Source organism: Clupea harengus, chromosome 3 (genome assembly GCF_900700415.2).
Source record: "Clupea harengus chromosome 3, Ch_v2.0.2, whole genome shotgun sequence".
In the NCBI taxonomy this organism is placed as follows: domain Eukaryota; kingdom Metazoa; phylum Chordata; class Actinopteri; order Clupeiformes; family Clupeidae; genus Clupea; species Clupea harengus.
In genome coordinates this window covers 21,610,715-21,631,246 of record NC_045154.1, presented here as the reverse complement: position 1 = coordinate 21,631,246, position 20,532 = coordinate 21,610,715, and the positions used below count along the sequence as shown (strand labels likewise).

Below are 20,532 nucleotides of genomic sequence, written 5' to 3'. Positions count from 1 at the left end.
TTTTTTAATAACCTTAGTTGAAAAGGTTAATTATTAATGGAAATATGTGCCCATTAATATTTGCATGAATACACTATCATAGATTATAAAAGTGCATAATCATTTGTGTGGAAAATGCTTCAGTTTGTATGCTGATTTTAAACAATGCATCCTACATCTCATATTATTATTATTAAATGATCGTATCAGTTTTGCTTATTGTTAGTGTTTTCATTTATCCACGTGCATCTCGACCTGCATACTCAATCTCCCTTTTATCCAGACCACAATTTCACTGTATTTGGGTACAGTATTGAAGCCCATTTTGCATACTCTGTATTAGACCCTCAATTGTGGGTGCTTTTCTCTGAGTTGTATCACCTGCATTGACCAAATTGTGTTGTTGTTTTATCCTACAGGAGCTGTATGAGTCTGTTTTCATCTGGGAAGAAAGGTGGGAGTGTATCTGAGGTGAATGTTTACGCTTAATATTTATCTCACCTCTCATCATTTATTTGACCTGAAGCTTGCTGAGGCTGTCTACCAGGCTGCTGGACTCCAAATACCAGGATCAAAGACTGTCCTTTGGGGTGAGGTAGTAGGTTGTATAGTTTGAGGGTCATACCCTTCCTGTCAGATAACTATACAACTTACTGTCTTTCCTGAAGTGGCTGTAATGTCATCGTTCTGCAGAAATGGGCCACCCTTCCTTTCAGCAGTACAAATACACTTGATAAATAGTTTTATTGATACGACTTACATGTTTAGCCATTCTGGTCAGTTTGTTTCATTTCTAAAAACGAAAGGTTGATATGAAATGGTATAAAATTGTAGGACATGAAATGAAATGTTGTGTGTCCATATATTTTTGCAAACTGTCAGTATAAAGGTGAGTGTAGTAAAGTGGAGTGCAGTGAATACACTATACATTAAATGTGAATATATATATCAGGTATTATTTAAATCTGGCCTCTGGTCGATGTCAAATGTAGACTTTAATCCAAGGGCCAGGATTTTCTATCTTCTTCTCCAAACGCTGAAAGCAATGAACCACCGTCTTTGTATTAGTTCTTCCTGTCCTGATGGCAACCAATGATGTTCGCACAGGGTGAGGTAGTAGGTTGTGTGGTTTCAGGGTAGTGATTTTGCCCCATCAGGAGATAACTGTACAACCTACTGCCTTCCCTGGAGGGCAGCGATACAGCGCCAGCCAACGCAACACAACAACAAGTTCATCAGTTCAATAGAAGGCAGGCATACTTTCCATTCTGGACGATCCTTAAGAGAACTCCCAAAGCTACCTCACCTGGGATGTCTGTGTACAGTATGTGTGGGACATTACTTCAGGTAGGACAGTCCAAATTCCCTGTTACAGTTACATTGCTGAACACGGAACACTCGATTACATTTTATGCTCTGCTTAGCCTGTCTAAACGGATTCTCTTACATGTTCACTGTGGTATGAATAAAACAATTGATTGTTGCTTAAGACCTTGGTGTTGGCTCTTATTTCCCTTTTGACCTTTGACCTTTGTGTTATCGATCCTAATGGCCCTGGCCCCTCGTTCAGTCGGAGGCCTCCACAGTGGCTGAAGGAGTGAGTGAGAGAGAGAGAGAGAGAGAGAGAGAGAGAGAGAGAGAGAGAGAGAGAGAGAGAGAGAGCACTGAGACCGTGAATAAATAAAACATGGGCTTCGCAGCGCAGGACATGGCCATTAGGCAATGTTCACTGCATGGCTACACAGCCTATGGGACCTGAGAGGGCCAGACAAGAACACAGGGTTTCCAGGGTTTCCTGCACTACTGCCTCCTGTCCTGTCTGACAAGTGATGCGTGCCTTCGGTGTGAAACAGGCCATGGCTTCCGGATCTCAGCTGACTAAGGACAAACAGCAAGTGTTAGCTTAGCAGTGGCTGTGAACCAGAGAAGGCCAAAGCTATTTGACAAAATTATCTGATGAGCTGACTTCAGCCCTGCAGAATGCTAGGGGTTTAGATACAGAATGTCTCTTTGATAGTTCTGTATATCTTACCTGTATGAGGAGCATGTGAAGGGCAAAAATGCTATTAAAATTATCTCTGTAGATTGTTTCAGTTATTTAGTCAGTGTGAAGTTTGAAAAGAACAAAGTTAAAGAGTGCAACGAACAAAATACCTATGGGGCAAATATTTTTTTTCGCTCTTCATATTCCTCTTTCCCAGTCACACAGTATGGACGGTGTTTACCTTATGAGAAACCCATGCCACTTTTATTGCCCTGGGACCAGTGTATGAAACATAGGTCTGCCAACAGAACTCCTCATGGCAGATCCTTCGCACTGTAAACTATTGAAAATCCTGTTTTAATCACTGGCAAGAAGGAAGTGTTTTGGGCTTTTTTCTTTTTTTTTTGGCCATAGCCAGACATTTCACATGCCTGTCTCAGCAGGGGCCAAAATTCTTCTAAATGTTGTGTAATTCTGGGCATTACAGGTCAAAGAGGACAATGTAATTAAGTGTGATGAAAAATGGGTCAGGGGAGTCACATAATCAAGGCAGCAGCCATGTCATGCTAATCTATTTATTACAGAAGCTTGATACCAACAGAATCTGCTCTCTGATCTGAGCACAGATTAGCATTGCACGCTATTAGCCGTAATATTTTTCTTCCACGACCCACACAAAGAGACTAGTGTGGGACCTGTTGTTGGTGGCAGTGTTGTTGTAGAATGTTAAATGTGAGATTACAGGCTGTTCTGTTAGCGATCCTCCTGTGCCTCAAGCGGAGTTAAAAACACCACTCACTTGCTGAAGATTAGTTGAGTTGCTATGGTTCTGATGCTCCCCCCAAACACCCAGCACTTGAATTGACGTGGACCTTGGCCCTGTGGACGGGGGCGGTTGAGTGGAATACTAAAACTGGCAAGACAATGGCGCTGTGTTTGGCTTGTCACAGGGAACGAGTCTCACGCTTTTGTAGTCTGTCTCACTGCAAGAGGTAGTTCCTCCCCCAGGCAACGGTTTCTCATGAAGGGGAGGTGAGCACCACCTAGTGGCTGTCTGCTGCTACTGTTGTGGTTAGAAAGAGGAGGATTTAGTTTGACGCCAAATTCACTGCAGTTTATTTAGAGGGGTAAAAGTGGAAGAAAAAAAAGATGAATTTAGATCAGAATGGCTATGTAAAATGTGTGTGTGTGTGTGCGCGCAGAGAGAGAGAGAGAGAGAGAGAGAGAACTCTTATACTTCAGAACATAATTGGTCAAGTGGAAGAATAGATTTTCTTGAGTCATGGTGTTTAAAGCCATATTTAGCACTTGAAGGAAATGTCTTTCCTAAAAACCTACAATTATTGTGGCCCAAAGAGAATGCCTGACCTTGCCTTCCACCAGAACCTTACTGGAAGCTGACCATCTGGGTTTCAGACTTCAGATTATGACAATGTAACATGGTCAGTCTAAACCACTATCTGTCAGTACTCACTACTATCTAGCTATCACTACTCCAGGGTATGGTACGGTAATACTAGGTGGGCAATGGCAGGTTTGCATATTTTTGTCACCACCGCTATAAACTGGAGTTGACTAAAGCACAATGAATAACATTGCCCTTCCTGAACTGCTAATTGCACCAACAAAGTGGCAACCAAGTTTCAATTAGAAGAAAAACAGAATGGACAGGATGTGAACAACAGCACATTTTTGTGGCATTAGTCTTCTCACGTACCCTCATGTAGTTTTCAAGAAGATTCTTCCACCTGAAAACTATAGTTGGGCAAAAAATATGAAAGAAACTAAAAAAAAAAAACACACACAATTGGAGCAAAAACAAATTGCAGTTGTGACTTGAAGAATATAGATTACTGTGTGAACCTACTTATGTGTGCAGCGCCTTTAGAAACCCAAATGATGCTTAGAGAGACACATCTTGGTATGTTATCTGATACGTGGGCTTTTCCAAGGAAGAATGATATCCCTTGCAGATCCATACTTCCTTGTGTTATAAATGAACATAATATGAAATTCACGCATTCCTGGTAGATTGTGATGTTTCACTAGACTAATGAACTTTCAGTCTTTTATTTGGTGGTTTGCAAATCTGGCCTGCCTGCCATGGCCTGAGCACGGACCAACTGCTCTCTTGAACAATATTCAGGGCTCGCCTCCCTTTCTCCTCCTTGTCTGTGGTGCTCCCGTTGTGATGTATTCATCCCTATGGGCATACATTTCACTTAGATTTACAAAATGAAGAAACATCATTTCAGCATAAAAGTTTATGGCTATTTTTTGGCTCAGACAGTACCAGTGAGGACATGTGCAGGATTTTGCACAAATTGTGAAATGTGGCGATGTCCCCGATTGAGCCCTCTCTCTCTCCCTCTCTCTCCGGCGTATGCTGACTACAGCACAAGAGCGGTCCAGATTTCTGTCCGCCTCAGAGGAGGCTGTTGCAATGGTCCACTGTCCAGATATGCTTCTGCTCGCTGACAATGCTCTTGACATGGCTCCAGGGAATGCAGAGCACACAGCCGATCACGACCCTGTCATGGGGTGCGTGTGGCTGTGATGGAAAAGGGACATGGCTGGCTTGGTCCTCTAGATGTCTGGGCCTGCTCCCAGAATCTGCAGAAACAAACCAGCCATCTTTCAGTGGCCTTGTATGTACACCCAGGCAACAACAGAGGCTGGAGTGGAGTGTGATGGTGACTGGCTACCTATGTTTGCTACCTAGCTTTGTCAGATGTATTGGTCATGAGCGGTAAGAGCGTTGGTTAATGCAATCACTAAAATTCATATGAATATAAAAGATGACAAATGCACATGGACATAAAAGGTGATTTCTAACTTTGTATATCATGAAAAAAATAAAAGTACAGACTGACATCGGCCTATGTTCAAGGATTTATTCATTTAATGAAAGACACTAGAACTAATCTTTTTCATTCTTAAACCCAAACAACACCCTGTGTCATTAAATGCTTTCACAAATGATGGATTCAATTGAGCTTGCCTGTTTGAGATTTAAATGTTGTTTCAAGATATTGCATTGGGAGGTGAATGATAATCTGTTGACAACTCCCCGTGGAAACGTTTGGCACATCTACGTGAACAATGTATATTTTGAAACAATCTGGTCTATGCACTAATGTTAGTTCCCCATTGCGAATTTATCATATTAAAAGACCGAAGAAAAACGGTTGCTGTCATTACAATGTTAGGGGGCGTCCTGCTCTAGGGAAAGAAGACGCGTTTCTATTCGCTGAAACTATAGGTGTGTCAGGGGGTGTGGGTTTTCCTCTGTCATTCATGACGCCATATCCGGCGTTGGGCAGCGCGGCTGCTGTCTTGCTGCGGCTGTAGAGGGAGTTTGACAGCAGCTGTGCTGTTGGGGACAAACAAGGACGTGTGTTAGGGGACTATTTTTTAACCTCCTTGTTCCCCCACCCCCTGGTCACAGTTTGACAGTCTCATAGGCTGACGAGTTCCTCGGCGATATGGCAGCTTTGGTCTGGACTGTTCAATGCAAGGTAAATGAGCATTTATATTGAATCAAATTGCTCACCGACTGTGTTTACATTGTATGTTGCATGGCTACACCGAGATCAAATTACATCATGAAGTGAGACTAGAATTTGATATATAATTAAGTTGAGCCGCTGTGCGAGAGCCTGATATTCACTGAGTGCTCCAGGATTCTGATCTGTGGTCAGTAACTGTCTCCTCGGGCATTGTTATGGTCCAGTTTATTTTTGCAAGCACGCCTGCGCATGCAGCCGTGTCGCTATCCCACTGTAGCTATTGTGCGTTGTCGTTATATGGTGCGTTGTTGCTATATGTCATGCCACTCACTTGTTCAACTTATATCTGGGAACTTCATCAGTTTTGTCACAAATTTACGTTCAACATGCAGGCCTACAGTATGTTTTAGGGTAGACGACTTATTTCAACAGGTGCATGTTAGCTTTCTCCTTACTTTTTGGAAGTTTCTCTCTCCATATTGTGTTGATGACAGGTAGTTGAATTATCATTTGGAAGAATATTTGTTATAACAGCTGAAGAAATAAATAGGTCAAGGTGGAAATGTTTTGATTTGTTTTGGATTTTTGACTTCTACTTATTGGGCTGAAAGTTATTAAACTGGCACTACCCTGGGTTCATGGTCAATGTCAAGGTCATGTCTTGGGATGGGGGAGAAAAGCAGTGAGGAGGTATTGAGCTTTTGTCTGATACTCTTATCAAGTATTCCACTAACCAACAGTTTTGTGTGTAGCCCTCATACTTTTAAGAACATACCAGGACCACTAGATACAAATCCTGAAATCAAATCTTAAAATCAGATGTTTTCTTTTGGCTCAAAGAGCAACTGAGTGAGGAATAAGACTACATCTAAAAATCTGTCATCAGTTTCCCATTTTCAGACACACCTCAGTGTCTTGAGTGGACTAGACTGGGTCTGGTATTCATGTGGAATCAGGTGAACTTACTCAGTCTATGTGTTGCCCTGTGTCCCCAATAACCTTCAGGTTGTGAATACAATGTTGCTGTAGAACTTGTCTCGTTCCTCTAGAACAATGAAAGGTACCTCAGAGCACTGTCTGCTTGACTCTTTCATAGGTGTGAGCTTTAGGCAGCTTTTCAACAGCTTTTCGGTTCTTTTTTGCAAAGGGAGATATGTGCTGATGATTGATTCGTTGTGCTATTCAATGGTTTGAACGTGTAATGCAAATTCTAATGACTTTTTTTTTGCAGGCCTGAGTTTATTGCAATGTTTACGTCTTCTTAAAAGCGGCCCCTAAAAACTGTACATTTCTCCAATGTGTTGTCACAGACCAGGCTTTTCCAACTCCAATGCTCCTTCATTCAGGGCCACTCCTAAATCTATTAAATACATAATTTCAGAGCTCTGGAACAAGACAGCATCACAATGGGAGTCCACTTCCTGTTGATTCCCTTTGTAAATGTTTTATCCAAGAGAAATCGTCCCTTTGAATATCTGTGATGCTAGAGATCCAACAGAGGTCATGAAATGAGTATTCTGTAGGTAGCCATGAAAAAAACACAGCATGTCCAAGTATCTCTATGAGAATGATGACACAAATCTAGCAGGTTTGGCTTAGCTTTGTGCAAAAAGCTTAGCTCCACTGCAACATGGGGAGCTGGTGAACTCCGTGCAACCAACAAGCCTATTTTTAACGCTCGTAACCAGTTATGCATGGAGCTTTCTCATTCATAATTCCCAAACCCCAAAATGTCCTGTGACAAACATGTGCTTTGTGCCCCCGGTGTTTCAGTAGAGACTGAGGCTGTCATCCAAATGTGAGCGGAGAGTAAAGTATGCCAGCGCAACTTTTAAAGCATGCAGGAGTCTTCTCTAGGAGAGCAAAACACAACCCGTATGCTGCTTTACCTGTCCTAGTCCCCTTGGCTACAGGAATGCTGCAGGGTTTTTTTCCATTCCACGTCAAAATCCACAGGCTCCTATTTCTTTATGTGTTTGGAGTTGTATTTCCATGAATTACCCTAGCTTTTCTGCTTTTGGACTCCGCAGGCAGAGAAGGCAGTTTTAGCTGTTTGGCACGTTGTTGAGGGGTCTTGTGTCCACAAGCACTGAAGGAAGAACATAAACAGATGATATTATGGGGAAATCTGATAAAGTGGGCCATCATATTTTCTGCAAGGTTTTCCATGTTTAAATAACCTGAACAGACACACATTCGCTGCAGGGGGCCCAGGCATGCTTACATAACTCAGCCTCAGACAGCTCTCTTTTATGTTGTCATGGTTCTGGTGACGTGGAGTTTGCAGACAGTTCAAAAGTCCAACTTTAACTCTAGTTTTGGCCCATAGTCAGCTAGACAAATCTTTCGGGGAAGGTTGCCGAGATATGGGCTGATTTTAGTTTTAATCCAGAAAGCAGCAGTGATTTTGAGTTGTTTACTTCAAGCACATAGCACAGGCACACTGGGAGGCAAACATTGAACAGATTCGGAGCCATTTCACACAACAGCTGATATGTTCAGTTGTCATCGAGCGTTTTAAGTCTAACTTGTTTTAGCCCGAAAGACACACAGAGCCTGAGGAGGAGAGGTAAGGTTTTGTCATTTCCTCCCGTGGGTTAGCTGCTAGCCAGACAATACAGGAATGACCTAGATATTTAGAGGTCGTGGTGTCAGTGCTACGCACACATCTGCACAATGCAAATTGGTTTTCTGGGTCAATTTAAAGCTCAGAACTTTTCTCAGAGAGTATCCTTAAAAAAAAGCTCCATAGTCCAGAATGTACCTTAACTGAGTGTTAACTCAATGGGGATTAATGTTGAGCGAAGTAATGAGGAACCCAGCCATGAATTTTAATTTGGTTAATTTCCTCACAGCTCCCCCACTTGTATGTGATTGTGCCCTACATTCTCACTTAAAAGGATAAACGAACCATTCTGGGGGCTTCTGAGGGTGTTGACACCCAAAACACTGACATGGAGTTTATTCTGAGATTATATTGATGGATTTATCTGCATAGCCTGCTAACTTTTTGCATCTGTTGATGGATTAACATCTTTAGCTCATTGCAAATGTGGTGAGTTCTGAAACATTTTGATGTTAAGGCCTCTCTGTGTGAAACTTTCAAGTTTCCTGTTTACCGCAGAAGACACTTCTGATTTATTGTATACCTGAGAAATCAGTGGCTTCACACTCCTGGCTTCTGTGTTGATGAAGTTTAGTGTTGCATTAGCTGCAGAAGCGTTGGAATCAGAGACCTCTAATCAGTTTCTGTCTGCCTTTTTTTAAACCGTCTTCAGAAACACGCAGGAATAGGGGGAGGGCTCTCTGGTTTTGCCTTTCCTGAAACTGGATTTTCAGGTTTAGTTAATAACCACTTTCTTTGGGGTTTGTTACCTGCCCTATCTTTGAGAGCACAAACAGCCCCATTTCCTGCAGAGGAGCAACAACAGTCCTATAGCAACAAGTCTTTCACAAGTGTCTAGTGAGTGAGTTACTGCAGTAGTAATTGACCCCAACCCAAACCCTAGATGACAACCTGAACACTTTAAAGTCCTCTCACACAGCGGTTGTTGCAATGTTGTTGCTGTAATGGTAAATAGTGCCGTGTGTGTATGTGTTTGTGTTTGTGAGCACCTTCATGAGTTCGATTAAACTGCCTTTCTCGGACAAATGTGTTTTTTAGGGCCCTATGACATCCATGATGCAGGTGGAACATGGATGACAAGATGGAATTCAGTTAGGAAAACAGAAATTGTAGTTTAATGCGGAATTGCGTGGATTTTGAAAGGAGAGAAATGCATTCTGCAGCATTATAAGCAACATTTTGGCCTGCATGAGTGCCACTGGCATATCAAAGATAATGAAAGTTAATGAAAGGGTTATGACATGATGGCTAACTGACGCATCCCATATGCATATGCATTGTGAATCAAACCGTCATTGTAGACTGACACAGGAGACTAAAACCGGCCATCAGGGCAGCATCTGAATATTCTTAGAATAGCCATAAGACTTACAATGTACATAACACAAGTGGCTTACTGACTCAGTACAAGTCTTGTCACCAGAAACTGTATTTGTTGTCTTTGGGTATACTAGCCGTGTTACCTTACACTCCCTACCCCATTACAACATAGGTCTATCACCTAGACAGATTAAAAACAAAATGTAAAAGTACAGTAGCCTATGTACTGAGTACATTTGTTTGGACATATGATTTGATGATCATCAAATTGATAAAACCGAATCTGGGAAAAATAAAACAGAAAACACGGAGTCTGGAAAAATTGGTCATAGGTCCATATGTTTTGAGAGGTAGTCCCAGATCAATAAACCTAGGCTATCTACCCTCAACAGTCCCAGGTCTTTGAGGAGTTGGGCTTTGTGCTAATGTCTTGTACGGAGCACTCGCACACAACAATGCCTCAGCTTTGAATGTCCTTTACAAGGGCCTTCAGTCACTCTCCCCGTCTGTCTGAGACATCTTCATTGGCCTAAGTGACTGAGCCCCAGTCGCATACTTATGGTAATCAGCTCTGAGGAGATTGTCGTGGAGCTAATGATAAAGAATGACACACTGCTGTCCTGCGCCATCAGCTCAGCATTAGTGCCCTTTGACACCGAACCCTGAAGCTTTGGCCGTGTCTACACTCGGGTTGGTGAAGGTTTGGTCGTTTGGGAGTGGCCACGTCCGTTGAGGAACCCCCCCCCCCCTTTTGCCTTTGCTGGCTGGCTGTCTCTCATCTGCTGGCCTCATCCTTCCATACATCCAAGCTGTAACATTATCACCCAGTGGACAAGAGAGCCGAGCGCACAGAATGCAAACCTCTCATGTATGTATATGCTTGCTTCTGAAATATGCAGCAAACCGTCATGCAAGAATGCATTCCAGAAAACCAGGAAGTAACAGTTGTATTGGGGTAAAGGATTTAACCATGGTCCACCATATATTTTTTTCCATTACCATTCCACCTTACCATATGTAATTGAAATTATGAACAACATGAGTGTGCAATATCACAGACTGTGCTTTTTAAACAGCTGGCGGTTTGTGACACCAGGACTCTAGGGGTAATTAAATGCGTTTGCACCATAGGTTGGCTGCTCCGCTCTGCTCTTCCCCACAGTGCTGCTAGCCGAGATAGCGTGGTCTTCGATCTCACCACCTGTGCCACCACCTGCAGAGACGTCATCTTCAGAGGATCATCAACTGTTGTAACAGGACCATTCCGAGTCTATATTTCCTCCTAGTTTTACGTCCTGGTACACTGTTTTTTATGCACTCCAAACTGAACAGCTCACGTGTATACATTGGTATACATTGTGTATACGACAGCACAATATGGAGGTTTCACTTGGCGCCCGAGGGCAAAGCTGTTCTGTGACGACGAAACAAAGCTGTTCAACAGGCCACACTTACAGGGGGGGTGGGGGTCAAGTTGTGTCTGAAATGTTTGTTCGTTGCCTCACCCTCAAATGCTCGGCCTAACTTGGCAGCCAAAGCACGGGGGTGGGGGTGGGGGTGGAGGTGGTGAGGTGGGTGTGTGTGTGTGTGAGGGGGTTGAGCTCAGGGTAATGTCGCACCGGAAAATCTAACGGGGGCTGCGCAGCTGTTTTTCCAGAGAGAAGCCAGGGCCTTTTCACTCTGTCCTCATAGTGTGTCTCCTGATATGAGGAGCGTTAAATAGTCACAGTGGAATGAGACTGAAAAAAAATGCTCATTGATTTCCGCGTTCACATGCCAGTACCCGTCTTATCCTTGAGGGGGAAGGAAAGCGCATTTGTTGTGTTTACGATTGGGGTTCTTTTCCTGTGGCTGTGTGCAGGCAGACAGAAAGGACGTTCTTAAAACATGTGACACCCCCTCGACAACTCACAGCACCCTTGGGGAAAACCTCTCCCTGCACAGGTGAAGTGCGTTTTATTATTATAATATTACTCCACGATTGTCTCATCCGTTCAGCACAACCTACAGACATAAACCTGACTTGACTTGACCTGATGTGACACTCCTCTGCGCAACAGAACCCAACTAAACAAACAGAACTAAGCCTAATGGTTGGCACCAGTGGGGTCCGAATTTATATTTTGTCAACATGTGAGGAACCTCCCCCTTGTCTGTCTGCAGAGCAGTTTTAGACCAAGCAGTTGAGGTGACACTTCGAGGCCTGGCAGTGGCCCAGGGCAGAGAACGTTGGCTGCCCTCCTGTCCTGGCATTGCCCCCTTGCCCCTGGCCGTGGCGTGGCGTCTGGTGCCAGAGCTGTCCGTTCGGGCTGAGAGTAGAGGGCAGCTGGGTGAGAGTGGGCTGCGGAGCAGCACGTCTTTGGTGGGAGAGCTGAGGCTGCCGAATGCCCCATAGTTGTCATTGTAGGGACTAGGGAGCACATGTTTTTAGGCTGCACACATTGGACCAGCTGATGTATAGCACTCTATAAACCACCTTATGAACGGATGGATTGGATTTTGCAATAACGCTTCTGTTGGGCTTGGCTGCAGTGTGTTACTGTACATTACACCTCTGAGTGCGAGTGCGAGTGCGTCTTGTCTTCTTTTGTGTGTGGGTGAGGAAGATAGACAGAGACAGAGCGACTTAGCGACTACCTTTGGTTAATTTGTAAACATTTCCCGGCTGTGTCGTTTGTTATTCTGCCAGTGACAAGCACAGTCGGAGAGAAGTGAGATCAAGTCTGGCCACAGAGTGTGTGCTGCATGCTGTAAACATGTACTTTATAGACAGAGTGTGTGTGTGTGTGTGTGTGTGTGTGTGTGTGTGTGTGTGTGTGTGTGTGTGTGTGTGTGTGTGTTTGTATTTGGCATATTAGGATAAGTGTAATTACTGTCTTATTGTGTTGTGAAACACTCATCTGGCTAGAACACCAGCTGAAATAGTGGAACCCTAAGGGCAGTGTTGTGAAACTGGGCTCCAAAGCACACTGAGCTGTCTGTATTTCTGAATATGGTCTTTCATTTTAAGTCACTCAGGGCTCATGTGAAAGATGCGCTTTTGAAAGACGTGCTTCAGTTGATTTTACCCCATCATTTCATTGACTCATCTGAGCGTGTGCAAAGTCAGCAATCATATTTCCACAGGAGAGCGTGCTGTGGGCGCTTCCACTGGTAGCTCAATGCATGCAAGAGTCGGGTATGAAAAACCTCAGTTTGAATAAGGAAGCCTAATGGAGAATGTCAGGTGACCGTTTTTACTGTTCATAGTCATTCTATCTATCCCAAAGTTAGATACACAAACCCTGAATTGTGTAATCACTGAAATGTAAAATGTTTGTCCTCCACTGGAGTGTTTTTCATCAACAACACTGTCTAATAATGTTGTTACAAGCCATACACACATTACATACATCGTTTCAGTGTCAGTATTGAAAGTTTTTGATGTACACTTGGTGGACAAAAGTTTAAGACCACTCTTCAGAAAATGTACTTGTTTCTTCTGAATGCAGTGATTGCTTCAGAAATGAAATTGATTGCATGTCACCCTTCCGTCGGCCTATCGTAGTCACTGTTCGCCATGCAGTAAACTGGTCTTTAGTAGGCTGTGTTTTGCCTTTTCCGGAAAAACGACAATGGGTAAAAAAAGCGTCACAGACACCCAGACCGCATTCTGTCCGAAATAAGTCCCTGAATTGTCCAATTTCTCGACTGCAGTGTGAGCAGCACTCTTTCTACACTTGAAATTTTCACTAATTGCTCGTTCAGAATATCCATCCTGGTGAAGACCCACAATGTGTGCCCTCTGAACTTCTATGACCATTTTGGTGGATTTTTAGAAATGTGGCCTAACGGTCACTGCCTGATGGTCAAATGAAAAGTGACTACAACAGGCCGACGCATTGTTGATGCAATCAGATGCATTCAGAAGAAAAAAAAAGAAAATTTTCTCGAGTCGTCTTGACAACTGTATAGAGTAGCTTTATATGTTGACACTGTCCATGAACCTGAGCTGCCGTCCAATTGCAAGTAGTTGTTTTGATATGGGATCAACACTCAACACAAAGCCTGTGGAGTATTTAAAGGCGTCTTTACATAGATGCTATCAACTCAGAGGGTGTTGGTTACATAATACAGTTAATGTGAAACGTGGTGTGGTGTTAATGTGGTGTGTTCGATATCCAGTGCATGTTGAATGAGTCAGCTAAATTAAATGGTGATTAGTTGTGAAACACTCATAAAATCATCTGGTTAGTTTAAACTTGCCTTGTGATTTGTTTTCTAAGTGGAGGTTGCAAACATGCTGCAGTAATGTTAGCAAAAGGCTTTGATTTGCTCTATGCACAGGCCAGACGATGTAGCCCCAAACCCCTGCACCCGTGATCGGGGCTAAGACAGGTAGACTAAACCAGTCACTGACAGGGACTCCATCCACTTCATCAGTTAGTGATCATAGTGACCAGGCCTGGTTTACACACACAATCTGTGCTGGAAGTGTGTGTGGTGTGGTTTGGACCCAGTACCCAGGCGGCAGGCTCCCTTGGTCATAAAGGCTCAAAGGCCCCTCGTGATAAGAGCAGCCTTGGTGTTTGGTTAGTGGGCATGGCGTGCCTGTGTGTGTGAGATTGTGTTTGTGTTTGTTTATGCTCCCTGTGATGTTCTTTGCTTTTGGAGCACGATGTGTGTGTATGCGCTGCGCCAGGCCAAAGATGATTTTGGACATCAGCTGGGAAAAGTTGGCCGGTGGGGAAAAAAAACGAGGCAGGTGTGCAGGCGAGCAGGCCTGCGTGGGCTGAGCTGACCCATCTCCCCCGCCCCCTTCTCCGCAGGGGACGGTCCACTCTCAGGCCACTCGTCTCTGAGCCACTGGGGCCCCGAGTCGTCCCCCGCCGCTCTATGACAGAGCTGTTAAAGATGAACTCAGCCTCTTAACCCCCCCTTCCTGGGGCGGTGGAAACTCAATGAACCACGGCGCAGGGGGGGAAAGGCTTGATCGTCAAACTGGTAAGGAGCACACAGCAACGGAGGAGCAAAGCATTTTTCAGAAGGCTCGTGAAATGATTAGAGACGTGGTCATTAGTGTGTTTGTGTAAATATAGGCTGGGTGATAAGAATAGCTATCCTGACTTGATCCCACTTGTTCAGGATTCTAAGCAAGCTGTGTTGTAATTAGCAGGTACCAGCAAGTAGCATATAATCCACATTTGCCAAATAAATAATATGAGTTGTGCCTACAGATGAAATATAAACTTTAGTGTGTCAGGAGAGATGATGTTTAATTGTATGGGATTCTTCATGCATTAATGTTTAGACAAGTTTAGTTTGGGGCATGGCCCCACCATGACTGTTCAGCTGTGAAGCTGTTCCATAGAATCAGGGTTCAGTGCCTAAGAAAATATGTCCTGGGAAGAATGTCATGTTAAGTATGTTAGAAAGTAGGCTATGTTTATCTTAGGAATTACACAAGCTTGTTCGCTCTTTTGTTCTTACAAGGGTAGTAGGTGGTGTGCCGGTTGTGTCACTTCGTCTTGGTGTGTTTATTCTTGTTACTAGGTTATAAGTGTTCTCTCCATTGGTATGTATGGATGTGGTATGCATGCTTTGCGGCGTACCGTCACGTTGTGTCTGGGAAGTGTCGCCGTGGTAACGGGGTATTTTTGGGGGTTCTTCAGTCCGTCTCAGAAGGGGGCCTCTTCACTCTTCAGTCACGTTTAGGTTCGGCCCCGAAGAGGCTCGCAGAGTGCTTTACAAGCTGATGCAAGGGCTCTGGTCTGTTCAGACTTAAAGAGCCTGAATGAATGAAGAACCCCATCCCTCCCGCCCCCCTCCCCCCCCAGATGAGGACAGTCTATCCTTGGGGGGATGCTTAGAGATACCTACAGCATAGAAGCCCTTTCCTGTTCTGCTAGAGTATGAGTCGAAGGACATCTTTGACCAACAAGATGACCAGCTCAGTGATCGATGGCCGCGGTGGCGATCGAGTGGTCTGCGCTGATGTCCAGTGGATGTGCATGCGTTGTGTGTGCTGCCTAGTGAGTAGGCTGTGTTGTGTGCTGTGTTGTGTGCTGGATTGCCGGCTGCACTTGTGGTAATCCCAGCAGTCTAATCGTGGGCTGTGTTCGCCTCCCTTCCCCCACTTAGCCCTTCCCCCTATTAGGAGCTCCACTGGCGTGCTGGGTGACCTTGTGTGTGTTGTGCAAGTGCGAGAGTGTGTGTGTTGTGTGTGTGTTTGTATGTTTTTGTCAGTGCATGCTGTCTCCCCCCCCCACCAGGCTGCAGTGACCCTGCAGGACAAAGCCTGGCTGTTTCTCTGGGAGGCCCCATGCCCTTCCTCTCTGTCTCTCTCTCTCTCATATATCTATCCATCTCTCTATCTATTGTTCCCTCATTCTGTCTGTAGTGTTTAAGCTTACCCACACTTTCTCATTCACTTTCTCATTCTCTCTGTCTTCTGGCCTTCGTCTTTGTTTCTTCTCTCTGCTGTTCATTGAGGAGCTGAGTGAGAAAGACATGGAGTGATAGAGACAGTGAGCAGAAAGCGTTTTCTCTGAAAACTTGATGACATTTACACAACAAACATCACAATCATGATTGATATCCTTTGTGCAATAAATGTTTAGCTTAGACATACCATAAACTACAACTCTTGTTAATGGCAGCATGACGAGAATTGCGCTCTGTGAATCATTTGAATCATTACATTTTTTCTGAAGAGACTGCCTTCCTGTCAAGTGTGCAGGGTTACAGCTGGTCCCAGTTTTGGCTGTTGATGATGAAGTGGGGGAGGGGGGAAGGGGGATATGTGGGATCTTGTTCCCGTCTTACTTTGCGACCCCTTCTTGCCGGTGCTTGTGGATCATATTACTCGCTTTGGTATGTAGAGCGCTGCTCTGTGTTGTGACACGGGGTATGTGCTGAGCTGTGCGCTTCTACTATCCTTGTGACCTACTGTTGCGTTACTATCAAGTCCCTGGAGGGTCACTCACTGTTATGACATTAATTACAAGGCCTCACTGACACACACACACACTCACACGCACACACACACACACACACACTCACACTGTGTGTGTGTGTGTGTGTGTGTGTGTGTGTGTGTGTGTGTGTGCGTGTGTGTGACTGCTCTGTGTGTTTGCAGTGCCGGTGGGTTTATGAATAGGCCTTGGGGTCTAATAAAGCAAGGCAGAGCAACTCAATACATATGGAGTGGCGTGGTCACATAATATTGTGCTTGCAGTCGCTGAAGTGTGATTGGAGCTATCGTTGCTTAATGGAGTGATAACTCGATGTAAAAACATTTCCTTTATCTGCTTTAATATCTCCTGTGGTGCATTGCTCACTCTCTTCCTGTTTATCTTCTAGGGATGTGAAATTGCTTAGAGGGAACAATTCAAGTGTGTTGCTATTTGTGATATTGCCAATTAATCAATATGTTGTTTGGGGACTTTTCATGATGTAATGATAATCAACTGTGCCTTGTTGTTTGTTTCATATGCCTTGTCTTGTTTTCCATGAGCACTTATCTCTCTCTCTCTCGTTCTCTCTCTCTATTTCTCTCTCTCTCTCTTTCTCTCTCTCTCTTTCTCTCTCTGTCTTTTCTCTGTCTCTCTCTCATAGTCTGATGAGTGAGTCAGTTGCTTGCTCTGTCCGCCATCATGGTAGACATGGAGAGCCACTACAGCCCCCCCTCCCCCTTGGAGGAGTCTGTGCTGGGCAGCCCGTTGTGTGGGGACTTCATTGGCAGCATGGAGGACCTGCAGGACATCTCCCAGTCCATTGACGACGACGCCCTCAGCTCCTTCGGCGTGCCCGAGTACCAGTCCTCCAGCCTGGGCTCCGGCTCAGAGAGCTCCACCATGCTGGGTTAGTGCCTTCAGTCGGCCCAAAGCACGTACACACACACACATGCACGCACACGCACGCACGCGCACACGCACACGCACACGCACACGCACACGCACACGCACATGCACACGCACATGCACATTTACACACACACACACATACGCACACACACGCGCACACGCACACGCACACGTACACACACGCGCGCACACGCACATGCACATTTACACGCACACACACGCACACGCGCACACACGCACACATAAACACACACACACAAACACACACACACACACACACACACATATATACACACACACACACACACACACACACACACTCTCTCTCTCAGCACAGAAGAACAAGCACTCAATGGACCCATTCTGCACTAAACACCATGTGCATTCCCATAATCTATCTGTTTCACTGTCATAATGCCTGTGATTATATAAATAACAGGTGCTCTCTCTTAACCTCATATGAATTCTTATCAGAAGTAGAAGATTTATGTAGGTTCAAACTTCCTGTGTTGAGGTAGAGGTCTGTTCTGAATCGTGAGGTAAAACAGAACGTGGGAGAGTTTCTCAAGCTCTTCCATCCTATCACAACAATGAGGCTGACCACAAAGACCTTTAACAACAGCAAACATGAAAACAACCACTACAAAAACTCCTCCATTGCTTCCATTCCATCCGTCACGTATTACATAGTCAGGATGTCCTGTATGTCACAAACACATCATTTTCAAAACTGTACCACTAAATAGACCCTTTTATTCATGGGTTTCACATGACTTGTGTGTGAGCAACTTTTGTTCTGACAGTTCTGAATAATGCAACTTTCCTACACAGGTAGCACTGGAAGCTTAAAGTCCTTTTGGGGACATTGTCTCACCTGTCCTTTTGGGGACATTGTCTCACCTGTTTGGTAATTGTTGCATGCTGGTAAGGTGGCAATTTTGTCCGTTCGCTGTATGATTGAAATGCAAATTCTCTCTTTATATTTAAGAAATTAATGGCACGTTATATGATTTGTGGAACTTGTGGATAACGTTAGAACTGAGACACAACCCATTAAAGCGTGGTTCTGTAGCCTGTTCACTGTCAAATCAAGCATATATTGCAAAGTATTTGCAGCTTATGCATCTCATGTGTATATTAGATATAATCATTACAGTTTTTTGTTAGATTTGGGGATCAGAGTACTCCCATAATAGTTTCGGTGAAAGTACGAGTAAGTAAGTCCAAGTGTAGGCGCAAATTGTTGAAGTTCCAACACAAAGCATTTTGTTTTTGTCCATTCTAAGAATTCTTTCTAGCCTCTAATTGTTCTCTTTGAGCTTGTTAGGACCCTTTGGCTCCTCAGCTTACAGGGACTCTTCAGTCAAAGGTTATCCGTGTCATTTTAGGGGACTGCCTGACCTTTTTTTTTCTGCCTCAAGGGATTGAGGTTGTTTTTCCCAGAATTTTTTTTCTCTTTTCTGAATCAAAGAAGAAAAACAAACAATAGTTGAATGTGACGTTTGTGTTAGAAGCCAGATGGACAGAAGGGAGGAAAGCGGCCGGGATGGTGGAGGGAGTCTGTGAAAGAGTGGGAGTCTGTGAAAGAGTGGGAGGAATGATAGAGAGACTCTGTGAAAGAGTGGGAGGAATGATGGAGGGAGTCTGTGAAAGAGTGGGAGGAATGATGGAGGGAGTCTGTGAAAGAGTGTGAGGAATGATAGAGGGAGTCTGTGAAAGAGGAGTGTATAGAGTCGTATATAGCCGTGTGTCATTAGGATAACATTTGCCCTAGTGGAGGTGTGATTACCGGGGAAAAGGTTTTGAGGACTGGTTTGAGATATTGGGATGTTTTAAGGAAGTCTGTTGGAAGTCTGTACTTACTGGCTCTCTAGATCTACGTAAATGCTATCACATCTAGTGACACCCCCCCCCCCCCCCAAACACACACTCACTCACACACACACAAATCTGAGTGAAAGCTGTAATTACAGTTTATTCCATTGACATCCTTTTAAATTCTGAACCTGTAATCATACACACAATGTTGCCTTATATTGAAGCCACACAGGAGTTTTGGTTGAAAAATAGTGAGGTCAGTATGATAACCTAAAAGACATGCAAAAACCAGCAAACAGTTGGCACTTAAGAAAGTTTGATAGCATGCTAACTGGTATTTTTTGGCGATATAGCTGGTGGGGAACACACCACAACATAGTCGGGCAGCTAGTCGGAATGCGAGTGCGTTTATCTGTCCATAAACCATTGAAAGGAATTTGAAGATGATCCCAAAACTAGTTGCACACAAAAACAAATCTTAAAAAGTTTCAAATCATACAAGCAGCCTAATGGTTCTGGGCTTCTGTTTTGTTATTCCATAAGGAACTGTGGATAAGGTACACTGTTAAGCAAAGTGTATTAATAGAGCTGGACTGGAACACCAGGCATGCACTCAGTGGAGAGAGGCCTGACTGTTAGCCTCAGCCGCCAGAAAATTTCCACTCTTACTCATCTGCCAGACAACGGAAAGCCCTGGCAGTCACAACAGCTCATCAGCCTTCTGTTCAAAAGCACAGACCCCAGGTGCTATGTTGTGTGTATCATGCAGTGATCTTTTATGTTGCTCACACAAATTATATTATATCTGTCTTCCTGTTTGTTTCTCTCTCTCTGTCTCTCTCTCTCTATCTCTCTCTCTCTCTCTCTCTTTAGCTATTGTATTGTTGTTGTGTTATATGTTGTCCCTCGTGGCACCAACAGGAGCAGCGCTCCTATGCAAATACAATAACAAAAAAGGCTTTTCTATTTTTCGATATCTCACACGCCGTCTTTGTGTCTGTGTGTCTGTGTCCCATATAGACGCCCTGACCCCAGCATCCAGTCCGTCCTCAGGTGTGTATGGAGCGGTCCCCGGGCAAGAGGAGTTCTCCTCCACCTCCCTGAACCTGGAGTGTCGTGTGTGTGCCGACCGCGCCTCAGGATACCACTACGGCGTGCACGCCTGTGAGGGCTGCAAGGTGAGTGAGCCGTTGAGGTATATAACATATATATACTCACACGTGTAAATCGTGACGGTAGAGACGCAGTCACAAACACTGCCAGAATGAACAGCCAACTATTGCTTTAGTCTTCAGTCAGTGAGGTTTCATGTCTGTGGTGTTTGGGTAACTACTCGACTTTAATACTTTTTCCACTTTAATACTTTTTTATACTCTACCTGAGAGGGGAAAGAAGTCTGTACTTCCACTGTCTGTGGTGACTATTAGTGTTGATTAAGGCTGCTGTGTAGGT

At 44.3% G+C, this 20,532-nt stretch overlaps 1 protein-coding gene across 1 annotated transcript in view; it reads left to right on the top strand.

Annotated features, from left to right (window-relative positions):
* pparab (peroxisome proliferator-activated receptor alpha b) overlaps positions 1 to 20,532 on the top strand; it is a 52,392-nt gene that overhangs the window by 18,019 nt on the left and 13,841 nt on the right. The window contains exons 4-6 of the mRNA XM_012842487.3: positions 399 to 5,481; positions 17,015 to 17,260; positions 20,101 to 20,258. Coding sequence (XP_012697941.2) covers positions 17,053 to 17,260; positions 20,101 to 20,258 — 366 coding nt within the window. The 5' untranslated portion in view covers positions 399 to 5,481; positions 17,015 to 17,052. The remainder of the gene's footprint in view (positions 1 to 398; positions 5,482 to 17,014; positions 17,261 to 20,100; positions 20,259 to 20,532) is intronic.